This window comes from Hipposideros armiger, unplaced genomic scaffold (assembly GCF_001890085.2).
Source record: "Hipposideros armiger isolate ML-2016 unplaced genomic scaffold, ASM189008v1 scaffold_1993, whole genome shotgun sequence".
Taxonomy (NCBI): Eukaryota; Metazoa; Chordata; class Mammalia; order Chiroptera; family Hipposideridae; genus Hipposideros; species Hipposideros armiger.
In genome coordinates, this window is record NW_017733343.1 from 1 (window position 1) to 12357 (window position 12357).

The window sequence follows — 12357 nt, forward strand, 5'->3', positions numbered from 1 at the left end:
CCAAGAAGACATCCAAATGGCCAAGAAATATATGAAAAAAATGCTCAACTTCACTAGCTATTAGGGAAATGCATATAAAAACCACAATGGGATACCACTTCACACCTTTTAGAATGGCTATTATCAACAAAACAAATAATAAAAATTGTAGGAGTGGCTGTGCAGTAAAAGGAACCCTTGGGCTGGCCGAGTGGCACGTTGGTTAAGAACTGGCTTGGGACACCAAAGGGCCCCAGTTCGGATCCCACATATGAGGGTCAGTGACGCTGTCCTCTACAGCTAAGATGCTGAACAACAGCTCAACCTGGAACTCGGTTGCCATGAATCGCTGGCAATGGCGTAGGCTGCAGCCCCTGTGGCAGTGCATTTCCATGAGCTACAGTGTGTAGCCAGCAGCCAGCGTGAGCAGCCAGCAGCCTCCGTGAGTGGCCGTCCAGAAGCCGGCGACTGATCTGCCTCGCCCGGGAACAGTGCAATGATAGTGCCAACTTGCTCCAGTGAAGCAACATCCTCTACAACTAGACTGAAGAACAAAAGGACAGCAAATTGTCTGTTCCCCTTCCCCAACTCCCCAGCACTGTTGCCATCCCCCAATTCCCCAATAAATATCTTTAAAAAAAAAGGAACCCTCCTACACTGCTTTTGAGAATGTAAATTGGTACAGCCAATGTGGAAAATAGTATGGAGATGGACCTGAAAAGATTAAGAATAGAGTTACCACATAACCCAAAAATCTCTCTTCTGGGTATGTACCAAAAAAAAAAAAGTTGGAGTCCCGATTTCTGGAGATGCTATCATTTCTCCCCAGGCTAAATAATCACAGGCCTACATTACTGGAGTAGAAAACTTAAGTGGGAAATAGTTCCTGATAAAGAGGGCTTAAAAACAAGAAGGGGCTATGGGATCCTGGTCTTCACTTCCAGGAGAACGAGGGATGTGGCCACAGGACATTAGTGTCAATACTCAGCTTCAGGACTCCTCTGGGCCTGTGCTGCCCTCCCTGTGCTTCTCTGTGTCTCCTCTGAGCTGACAAGGTGAGTCATGGCACCTACGGGGACCTGGCCGGCTGGGCGTGAGCTGTCCTGATGATTGAAAGACTGACACCAGCCAGCAGGGCTGTCCCAGCCCCTCTCCCCATGCCCATCTCCCACAGGATCTGGTGCCACTTCTGCCCTACTCCTCTGGCCTGGTAGTTGTCCCTCAAGGAAGTTAATTAAAGAGGCAATACCAACATTACATCCGGAAAGGGTCACCTCCTGACCCGATAAACACCAAGTTCCCGTCGTTTCTGGCAAATGCTCTGTGAGCTCATAATCCTGCCGTTACCTGCACCACGCCCTTGGCCTGGGACTCCCATTTCCCCCCCTCTCCAGAGGGATAAATGTTACCTACCTCTAATCTTCAAACCGGCCTCAAATGCCACCCTCTCCAGCCTCAAGTCCACTTAAAACCAACCTCTCCCTCGTGGGGAATTAGGAATGTTACCAGATCCTAGCTTGCCTCTTTCCTCCCTCAGTGGGCATTCTCTCCGGCTTCCCTGATGTCTCCTGCATCTAGCTGAGTACCTCTGCTATCAAGGGCCTGCTCAATGTGGTTAAGTGTCAAGTTGATTTGTAAAACAGACTAGGGGTAGGATGTCCTGGTCCCCCACTGTTTGGTTAACCTCACATTCTTACAATTAGTTCCTCTGAAAAATAATCTCAATCCTTTTAACTATAAAGCAAACTCCCTTTCTCTTAACCCTAGGGTGCCAACAAACAAACCAAAATGAATTACTCATCTGGAAAAATCACAAACTGCTCTGTGGTTTATTGGTCTTTCAGGACAGATGCCCACAGGACAAGATCTGTAGGTTTAGTTTTATTTAATCTCTCCTACTTTGAGATTCAAACTTGAGGCTCAAAAAGCCCAAATCCCACACACCTGCTCTGGAAGCTATTCCCAAATTACTTTTAAACTTCAAGGTACATCTCACCTTTTCCAAGATGAAAGGTGTTGAGGGAGAAAAACAAAACTCAATCAACCAAGCAGGTGAGAAAGCACACGCGAACAGGCCGGGGAGGGTTAATGACAGCAACACAAAATAAGCCAGAAGCAAAATATCCCCGAAACCAGGGAAGCCTTGGGGGCCTGCTGAGCTGACAGAGAGCAAGCCAGAGAGGGGTCTCGGCGTGCCTCACCTTCCACTCATCCAATGGGGGCAGCACGACCCCATTGGAGCTGTTAAGGTCCGACACCAGCACCTTCAGAATGTCCTGAATCTACAGAAGGCGGAAAGGGAAAAACAAGGGCAGGGAGAAAGAGAGAGAAGTGGCTTGGAGAGAGGCAATAGGGGCAGGGAAGCAAGAAGAAATGGGTTCTGGGAAATAGAATGCTGGAGGAGAGAGAAGGTCAACACCAACAGCCTGTGCCATCTTTCCAAACAGCCACTTGCTGCCTTGCCAGAGGCAGAAATCAATGCCAAGGAACAGATGGAAAACTCCCCTGAATGATGCACTCACAAAGAGTGGATTTGCCTGACCAGTGAATATGCCCATTAGACCCTCCCCTTGGCCCAGGGTGCTAGAGACAAACCTGGCAGGGCTCCAGACCCTCATCATCTCCATTTAAAAACCAGACTTCCAAGGAAAGGTCTGCTTGAACAGAGAACAGGAGATTACTGTTAAAATATAAGTTTGAAAAACAATATCTGATCTTACAGATAAGGAAACTGAGGCCCAGGGAAGGAAGTGCTTTTCCTGAGATCACTCAGCAAGCTGGTGGCAGAGGTGGACTCGAAACTCCTAATCCAGTGCCTGGGGCTCTCTCCTCACCATACCCGGGGGCCGCTTTGGTGCTTCGTAGAGGGAGAGCCTGATGGCAAGTGGCTTCCCCTTGAGGCTGGGGATACGGAATACCACCAGAGCAGTAAGTCCAACAGCGACTACCCTTTACTGAACGTGTACTCCGCACCAGGCTCTGTGTTAAGGGATGACTATAAAAACAACAATCTCATTTAAACCTCATAAGAGTAAGACAGTATTTGCCTGGGTTTTACTGATGTGGAAACACAGACTCAAAGAGTTTAAACAATTTCCCCCAAACAATATCTCTAGCAGAGGGAGAGACAGGATTTAAACCCAGAATTCTTAACCAGTACCTGGTTAGATTCTTCCACAATCTAACCACTACCCTCTAGTCCTCTGAGGACTCCTATCCCCAGTAGCTTGGCCAGCCTAGACTCACCTCCTCAGGCAAGTGACAACCATCAGAAGTGGTTGTCTCAGGGTTACTGCCATGTTTATTCTTCCTTTCCTACTTAGCTTCTGAATAAACACCAAGCTTGTTCTTCTTTAGAAATTCTCTCAGCTGCAGAAAGTAAAAGCAGTGAGACTCACAAGAAGTATATTCACACCCTGTATTCACACCCTACATGACAGTTTATAAAATACTCATATTCGCCATTTGATTTAATGCCACAACAAGCCTACAAGGTGTTGTAATACTCACTGCATGACTGCAGAAATGGACAGATAACATAGTTTTTTTTAAAAAGCAATAATGGAATTTAAATTCATGGGTTATGCCATAAATCAGTGGCATCCAGGGCGGCAAAATCAGAGGAAGAGGTGGAAAAGGAAACATTTAAGTGATCAGACACATGGTTCCTTTCTTATATATCTGTTCGAGATGCACACCGGTACGTCTCAAACTCTGACATCAATGTAGCCCAATGGCAGAAGGCCGCCGAACACACACCCCTACTGAATTTGTGATGGTAAGAAAGAAAAGACAACTGAAGCACCATTTCAGGGAGGAGTCTATTAAAATATTACAAATCAATGTAAACGTCATCTTTAGGAATACTGATATAAAAGGGTTTTTCTCTATCAAGAGACTCCAGCAAAACCGATGCTTCAGTCCCATTTTTATCCTGTGGCACTCAGAGCTCCCTATGTTTAGATGATGACTTAGGGAAGATTCCCAGTTGTGAACCGCAGTTTCATGGGATCTACTCCACAGAGGATAAGTAGATCTCACACCAAAGAGCGCTGACTGAGGGCCAGCTTGGTCTCAGGATCATAGCACATAGCACATAGACTGTGAAGTAGAGAACTCAAATTAAAAATTAGAAACTTTCTTTGGGAAGTAGAAATGGGGGGAAACCAAACTAAACACACTCTCCCCATTGCCACCCAGAGATGTGGTCAACGTTTTCAGATCACAGGTGAAAGGGAGGCTTTTTACGCTGTCAGCGTCTAAAGGATGGGTACAGTCTATAGTAAGCCTGAAACCTCTCTGACCTAGGTCCCATAATCCGGAGTCCCCTTCAAGCTGCAAATCTGTGCTGTGACCACAGAAAATGGAAAGGGAGTGAAAAACACTAGGGGACTAGGTCCTTGAACACCCGCTTCACAGCTGTAAAGACGGTTCCAAGGGTGATTGTGACGTAACTACATATTCTACTCTTCCCTATGGATGCCCGAGTTGCCACTCCGCCATGAGGGAAGGGAGTGCAGGGCCCCCAGACCGAGTTCCTTAGCAACCGGGAGTCCAGGGAGCCTACGGAGGCCAGGGAGCCCAAGAAGTCACCCTTGGGTGGCAAGGAAGCTAGGGCTGGGCCGGGAGCCCCTGGGGTTACCAGCCCAAAGTCACCCCGGACTGAAGAGCCAGGGTGGGGACTGGGCTGTCGGGGTGGGGCGTGGGCTTTGGGGTGGGAGGTACTGTTGAGAAGATTTTGTTGGGGAGCCAACGGGTCCAAGGGAGCTGCGACCTGGCACATTCTAACTTTTTCTTGCCCAGGCCAATTTCTTCGGTAGTGTTTCTTCCGACAGACATCCAGGGTCGCGGGAGCAGGGGAGGCGGGACCATTCCAGTGAGATCCCGATCCCGACCCACTGCGGAGTACTTCCAGCGACCACCGTGCAACTGCGAGGCTGAGCCAGAAAAGGTGGGACCCCAGGTGCTAGGCAGCAGCGGTGTGGGCGTGGCCTAAATTATCTAATATGATTGGTCTCTGAGAAAGGCATCACAATGAAAGATGCAGCTGCTGTCTCCGCCCACCTCAGGGAGGGGTGGGGCCTTATCGCTCAGGGTGCGTGCAGCTTGCTGTGTGAAGGTTCCTGGGGTCAGGCACAGGATTCTCATGAACTGGCGGACCTGAGAGACTGCACTCCCATCCTTGTCCTGGACCCTCATGCACAGAAACTCACCCCACTCCCTTGAAACGGGGCCCCGGACCCCAGGTTTCAGGAGATAGGCTAGGACCGGACAGCAGGGGGAAAGCACATCCCCTTCACAATCCCTTTCCTGACTCCCATTGGTCGGCCCTAGACTTTCTCGTTCCAGAGATCACCCCCAGAAACCCTGACCAGTCTATGCACTCGATCCTATCAGAATCTCTCTTTCCTCGAGGATCTCTATCCTGATCCCGGGAACATATCTGTCCGCTTCTCGACTGGATCCAGTCCTGGTAGCTCCTACATCCCAACTCCTCCAACACCCCCACAGTACCCTTTCTTCTCGGTGCGGACTCTAGGTCCAGTCAGCCATTTTTCCTTTGGATTCCTCTCCAGGACTCAACCAGGAATTTCCACAAGGTGCAGCCGGGCCTTCCAGTCACCCTGGGGACACCCTACCCTCCACCGTGTAAGCCACTGCTGTTCCTAGCGTTGCTCTTCATCCCTACAGCAGCTGACCCATCCCCTGCCCTCTTCAATGTTTCCCCCTAGCGACCTTCTGAGAGACTCCAGGTTATTTCTCAGCCCTTCCCCTTCTTTTTTCCTGTGCCCACTAAGCTTCAAAGAAGCAGTGTCCTGTCTTTGTCAGTGGCACCCTAGGCTCTGCAAGTGGTCTGTGTCCTTCCTGACAGCACCACAAGTGGGACTGGTTCTTTTTCAACACCACTATCTCCTCCCTCACCCATTCCACCCACACATAAACCACTCTCATTCCCTCCAACATATGTGCTGTCTCCTGTCTTAGGGCATTTGGAGATATTGTACTGTCCCCTGTCTCGAATACTTTTCCAGCTTTTTGCCAAGCTGATTGATGTCAAATCACCCTGTCGAATTGAGCTTCCTCAGAGAAGCCGTACCCCCACTTCTGGCTCAGCCCAGCGACCCTGTTAGACACTCCTGTAGCACACTGTACTTCAACTTCAAAGCACTTTTCAGACTTGAAATTAGTTGATTAGTTATTTGTCATTCACATATTCATATGTCAAATTTTAGTGAATGTCTTCTATATGCCAGATACTATTGTAGACATAGTGCAATCAGCAGTGAGTCTAACAAAGTCCTTGCCCTCATGGACTTTACATTCAGTGGTGTAAGGCCGACAATGAAATTAATATTTTTGGGCCGGCCGAGTGGCTCAGTTGATTCAGAGTTAGCTTAAGAGCATACACTCTGAGTAACATGGCCGCCGGTTCGATTCCCACATGGACCAGTGACTCTGTGCCAAAGTTGAGCTGCCACTGATCTGCCAACAGGTGGCAGGATGGCTCAGCTGGTGAGAGCACGTGCCCCAACAACAAGACTGCCTGTTCGATGGGGGGCTTCACCCTCCTGCAACTAAGACTGAACTCTGCACCTTGAGTTGAGCTGCCGCCTGGATGGCTCAGTGGGTAGAGCATGCGCTCTTAACAACAAGGCTGCTGGTTCGACTCCCACATGGGATGGTGGCTATGCCCACCCGCAACTAAGATTGAACAGAGCACCTCGACCTTACAGGCCACGAGCTGCTGATGGGCAGCCAGATGGCGACTGGCACCCTCCAAGATTGAAGAGTAACAACTTGGCTGGTCCCCCTCCCCAATTCCCCAACACTGTTCCCCTTCCCAAATTCCCCAATTAAAAAAAAAAAGAGACAGACTATCTGAACTAACCAATTACTAGTAATGAAATGAAATCAAACCAGTAATCAAAAAACTCCCAACAAAAAAAGTCCTGCACCAGATGGCTTCACAGGTGAATTTTACCAAATATTCAAATAAGAATTAATGCCTATTCTGCTCAACTGCCAATTCAAAAAAATGCAGGAAAAAGAAAAGCTCACAAGTTCATTTTTATTAGGGTACCATCACCCTAATAATTTCAAAGCAGACAGATATTACACAAAAAGAAAAGTATAGACCAATATTCATGATGAACCTTGATGCAGAAAACCTTCAACAAAATATTAGTAAGACAGATTTGGCAATACATGAAAAAGACCATACTCCATGACCAAGTGTGATTTATTCCTGGGATGCAAATTTGGTTCAATACCCACAAATAAAATAACATAATGCACCACATAAACAAAATGAAAGACAAAAATCATATCAATAGATGCAGAAGAAGATTTTTACAAAATCCAGCATTGATTTATGATAAAAACTCTCAGTAAAGTTGGAATAGAGGGAACATAACACAACATAATAAAAACGTTGTATGACAAACTTAGGGCTAACATCATTCTCAACAGGGAAAGGCTAAAATCATTCACCTCAAGATCAGGAATAAAAGAAAGATGCTGTGTCTCACCACTTTTATTCAACATAGTATTCTAACTCTTTGCCACAGCAATCAGACAAGAAAATGAAATAAAAGGCATCCAAATGGGAGATGAGGAAATAAAACTGTCACCATTTGTAGAGGACATGACACTATATAGAGAGAACCTGAATGATTCCACCAAAAAAACTATGAGAGCTAATAAGTGAATTCAGTAAATTAGCAGGATACAAAGTTAATATTTAGAAATTGGTTGCATTTTATTACATGAACAATGAACTGTCAGAAGAGTCATTAAGGTAACAATCCTCTTTACAATTACATTTTTTTAAGAAAAGATAAGATACTTAGGAATAAATTTAATCACAGTTAAAAGATCTGTACTTGGAAAACTATCAGACACTGAAGAAAAAAATGAAAGTAGATACAAATAAATGGAAGTGTATACCATACTTATGAATAGGAAGAAATACCACCTTAAAAATTCCATACTACCCAAAGCAATCTAGACATTCCATGCAATCCCTATCACATACCAAAGGCATTTTTCACAGAAATGGAACAAATAATATTAACATTTATATGGAACCACAAAAGACCCTGCATAACCACAGCAATTTTGAGAAAGAAGAATAAAATTGGTGGTTCCATGCTACTTGATAGCAAACCATACTAAAAGGCTATAGTCATCAAAACAACATGGTACTGGCATTGAAACAGACACATAGAAGAATGGAACAGAATAGACAGCCAAGAAATAAACCCACGCCTATATGGTCATTTAATCTATGACCCTATAGGATGTAAGAATATACAATTGGGGAAATGACAATCTCTTCAATAAATGGTGTTGGAAAAACTAGACAGATCCATGCAAAAAGATACATGAAAGTAGCCGACCTTCTTACACCGTATACAAGAATAAACTCAAAATTGATCAAAGACTTAAAAGGAAGGCCCAAAACCATAAAACTTGTAGAAGAAAATATAGGCAGTAAATTCTCTGACGTTACCCTTAGTGATATTTTTTTTTCTGATATATCTCCTTGGGCAAGGGCAATAAAAGAAAAACAAACAAATGAGACTACATCAAACTAAAAAGTTTTTGCATAGCAAAGGAACCATCAAAAAAATGAAAAGAGGACTGGGCGAGTGGCGTGTTGGTTAGGAGTTGGCTTGGGAACACCAGCTCTGAGCAGCAGCGCCCCGGTTTGGATCCCACATGAGGACCAGTGACACTGCACCCTCTACTGCTAAGATGGTGAACAACAGCTCAACCTGAAGCTGGGCTGCCTTGAGTCACCGGCGACTGAGTAGGCAGCAGTGGGGCTGGCCAGTAGCTGGCCTGAGCTTTCGTGAGCTGCCGTGAGCCACTGTGAGCTGCCGCCCAATGGACGGTGAGCAATCCGCCTCGCTCGGGAAGAGTGCAATGATCACAATACCAACATGTGCCAGTGAAGCAACGTCCTCCACAACTAGACTGAAGAACAAAAGACAGCAATTTGTCTGTTCCCCTCCCCCAGTTCCCCAATTAAATCTAAAAAAAAAAAAAATTTGGGTACCCTCTGTTAGTTTCACACTTTATTTTACCGAGAGGTAGTTTCAGATTCTTGGTCTCCTTTGGAAGCCTCAAAATACCATTCAAAATGGGCATTCCATTCGGTTTTACCACTTTTAGTGCTAAAAGTCCAATTAGGTTTTCAGAAAATGATGCTGGGGATTCTCAGATGTTCCCAGGAGTGGCCACTGATTTTCTGAATTACTTGTAGTCAGCTTTGTCCATTTAGGTTAAATATGCACATGAAAATTGCCTGAAGCCATTAACAATGTCACACAGCCAGTGTTCCTGGTGGAGGAAAAGTGGTCTTAAAATATTTAGGCAGCTGAGATCCCAATTTTCAGAGACTTTTCTCTAGAACAAAGGGCCCAAGACAATTTACAACAGCTCGAGCATACTACAGGTCAGACGCCAGCCAGCCTCACTCTAGAACGATCTGATCACAGAGGACCATGATGAGTCAGAAAAAGAGTTAATGGAAAGGAGTCTGAGAGCTAACAAGAAAAAGCCTAAAGATTACCTAATGAGTCAGAAAGAGTTAATAAGAATGAGTCTAGGAACAACAAGAATAGGTTTAAAGATTAACCGCTTCAGCTCTGAGTCCACCGCTAAAACTAAACCCGTGGTCTGACAAACACCAGGACAATTTTCGGAGGAAGCCAACCTTGACAATAGTTCTCAGGAGGGCCTGTTGCACTTGTATACAACTGCAAGACAACCAGTCCCCTGTATCAGGCATAAAAAATAAAAAAACCCTACATTCCCTCACCTAGAGACAATCTTCTTATTCAGACACTGCCATGGACATTCTCTCTCTGCCCAACCTTCAGTAAAACTTTGTTTTCCTAGTTTTCTGAGCCTTGTGAATTCCTTCACTTTGTGATTCACTAGGGTTTAAGTCTACGCCAACACAGACCAGGCTGAAGACTAAAAGCAGTTCTAGGAAAATAATCGACTTTCTGAGAGTCCAGATATAGTCTGAGGTGAGTGGCATTCCTCTCAATGAGACAGCAGTCTAACAGTGGGACATACTGATTAATTTCAGCAGGAAAAAACCTCTGTTCTGTTAACAGTAAAATAATATCCACTAGGTACGCCTTAACCAAAGAGGATTTATTCAGGGAAAGGAAAAAGAGAAAAGGACAAAGGGCTGCAACCCTGCAAGCCACATGCATTGTGTGTGCTATGATGGTGGGTACTTAAGGCAGGGCGACAGGAAGTTAGAACCATAGTTTTTGTGAAATGGAAGTTAGGACCATAGAGTTCCACTAGGTATTCTCATGAACTTCCATGAGTCCAGCTCTTCCCACAGATCCCCCAGCATAATCAGTCTCCTTAAACTCCCAGTTCATCTTTACCACTCTAAACTCACCTCACAGAGTGCGTTAATGGCGCTTGAGGTCAGTAAAGAGTTTAAAAAGGAAAATGAGGTGAAAGGCAGGCCTACCAGGCCTGAAAACAGTAAGTTGAGGGCAGGAAGCAGCCTCACAGCCACTTCAAACCCCAAGGGAAGCGCCCGGTTCCACATGGAGACACCTCAATTTAAACAGGAAAAAGATGGCTGTGGTGACTATAGAGCCCATGATGACCCCAGACTCCTAAAGGAGGGTTGTGAAATGCAGGTTTAAACGAGAAAAACGAAACTCACGCTCGGCACTGTGACCTTCGCTTCGGGGTATCTACTTCTGGGTCTACAGGATGGTGCCTGCTGGGAAACAGCGGGCATTCTGGGGGCGGGGCCAGATGAAAGGTCAGACCTGCGCATTGACCCAGGGGAAGCTGAGGAAACGGAAATGGGTGCGTGGGCAGGGGCCGCGCCTAGAGCAGCAGGGGGCGGAGCCTGGAGAGTGACCCTCTGCTGTGCTGTGACACGAGGGTGCAAGGGGATGGGACCAGGATGCAGCCCAGCTGCATGGCATGGGGTGGGGCCTGTGCAGTGACTGGCAGAAAATGAAATGAAAGTTTCCTAATGGCCAGAACTGAGAGGTGCCTGAGTGGCTGGTGGCAGGGCCTGGGAGAGGCCAGTTCTGTACCTGGACTTCCAGGAAGCAAAATGAATACTGGCTGGGTGGCCAGGTGGCTCAATTAGTTAGAGCACGTGCTCTTAACAAGGTTGCCGGTTAGACTCTTGCATGGGATGGTGGGCTGTGCCTCCAGCAACTAGATTGAAAATATCAACTGGGCTTGGAGCTGAGCTGTGCCCTCCACAACTAAGACTGAAGGACAACAACTTGACTTGGAGCTGATGGGTCCTGGGAAAGAAACACAGTTCCCCAATAAATTTCAAAACACAACAGGGCCAGCCTAATGGCTCAGCTGGTTAAGAGATGGCTTGGGAGTGCGAGCTCTGGACAGCAGTACCTTCGGATTTATTCCCACATGGGACAGTAACGCTGCACCCTCTACAGATAAGACTGTGAACAACAGCTCAACCTGGGGCTGGGTTGCCTTGAGTAGCCAGCAGCCAGCGGGAGCTGCCGTGAGCCGTTGTGAGCAGCCGTCTAATGGCTGGTTCCCATTTGCCTCAGCTGAGAAGAGTGCAATGATCATAATACCAACATGGGCCAGTGAAGCGGCATCCTCCACAACTAAACTGAAGAACTAAAGGACAGCAACTTGTCTGTTCCTCTCCCCCAATTCCCCAATAAAATCTTTAAAATGAACAAACCAAAACCAGCCAAGAAGCGGGACGTGGCTGGGACTCAGCGTCCCTGCCCTTCCCTGCCAAGATATCTCTTTCGGTTTACAAATGTGGTGCATCCGCCTTGTTTTCTGTCCATTTTAAGTTATTATGTCTAACACTTTTCAAGTTAAAGGTTAGAGTTATATTAGCCTCTTGTGTTGGAATCTACAATAAGGTGTTTTCCTCTTAAGTTTAAACTGGTTTAAGTCAAAAGCTATTTGCTGGTGGGTTGCACGGAGGTCTTGCAAGTGAAGCTGCAGCCACTCAGAAGGAACTGGGATCTCCGTGAGCCAGTTGGTGTGGGAAAGGGATGGTACCCAAGAACATTTCTGCAGTTAGATTTAATGTAAGCAGTTTAATTGAACAAGAACTGCAATTGTCTGTGGGGATTACGAACTAGAATGTGAAATGCAAAACTCTGTCTGGCTAGAATAGACAATTTCATACTGACGCCAACAGAATAGCATTTCCTTTGCTATTCCCCATTCACCAAGCAGACCGACACTCAAAATTTCATACGAGTCCAAGTACATGCAATGTCTAGAATCGGAAAATCCATAGATATACAAAACACATTAGTGGATTTCAGAAGAGTAGGGGAAGGGGAAATGGGAAGCAACTGCTTCATGGGTGAAGGG

The 12357-nt window shown here is 46.2% G+C and overlaps 1 protein-coding gene across 1 annotated transcript in view; it reads left to right on the plus strand.

The window, feature by feature from the left end:
- Positions 1–3669: 3669 nt before the first annotated feature.
- LOC109378446 (zinc finger protein 100-like) overlaps positions 3670–12357 on the plus strand; it is a 42953-nt gene continuing 34265 nt past the window's right edge. The window contains exons 1-3 of the mRNA XM_019634838.1: positions 3670–3679; positions 4815–4930; positions 5314–5505. Coding sequence (XP_019490383.1) covers positions 3670–3679; positions 4815–4930; positions 5314–5505 — 318 coding nt within the window. The remainder of the gene's footprint in view (positions 3680–4814; positions 4931–5313; positions 5506–12357) is intronic.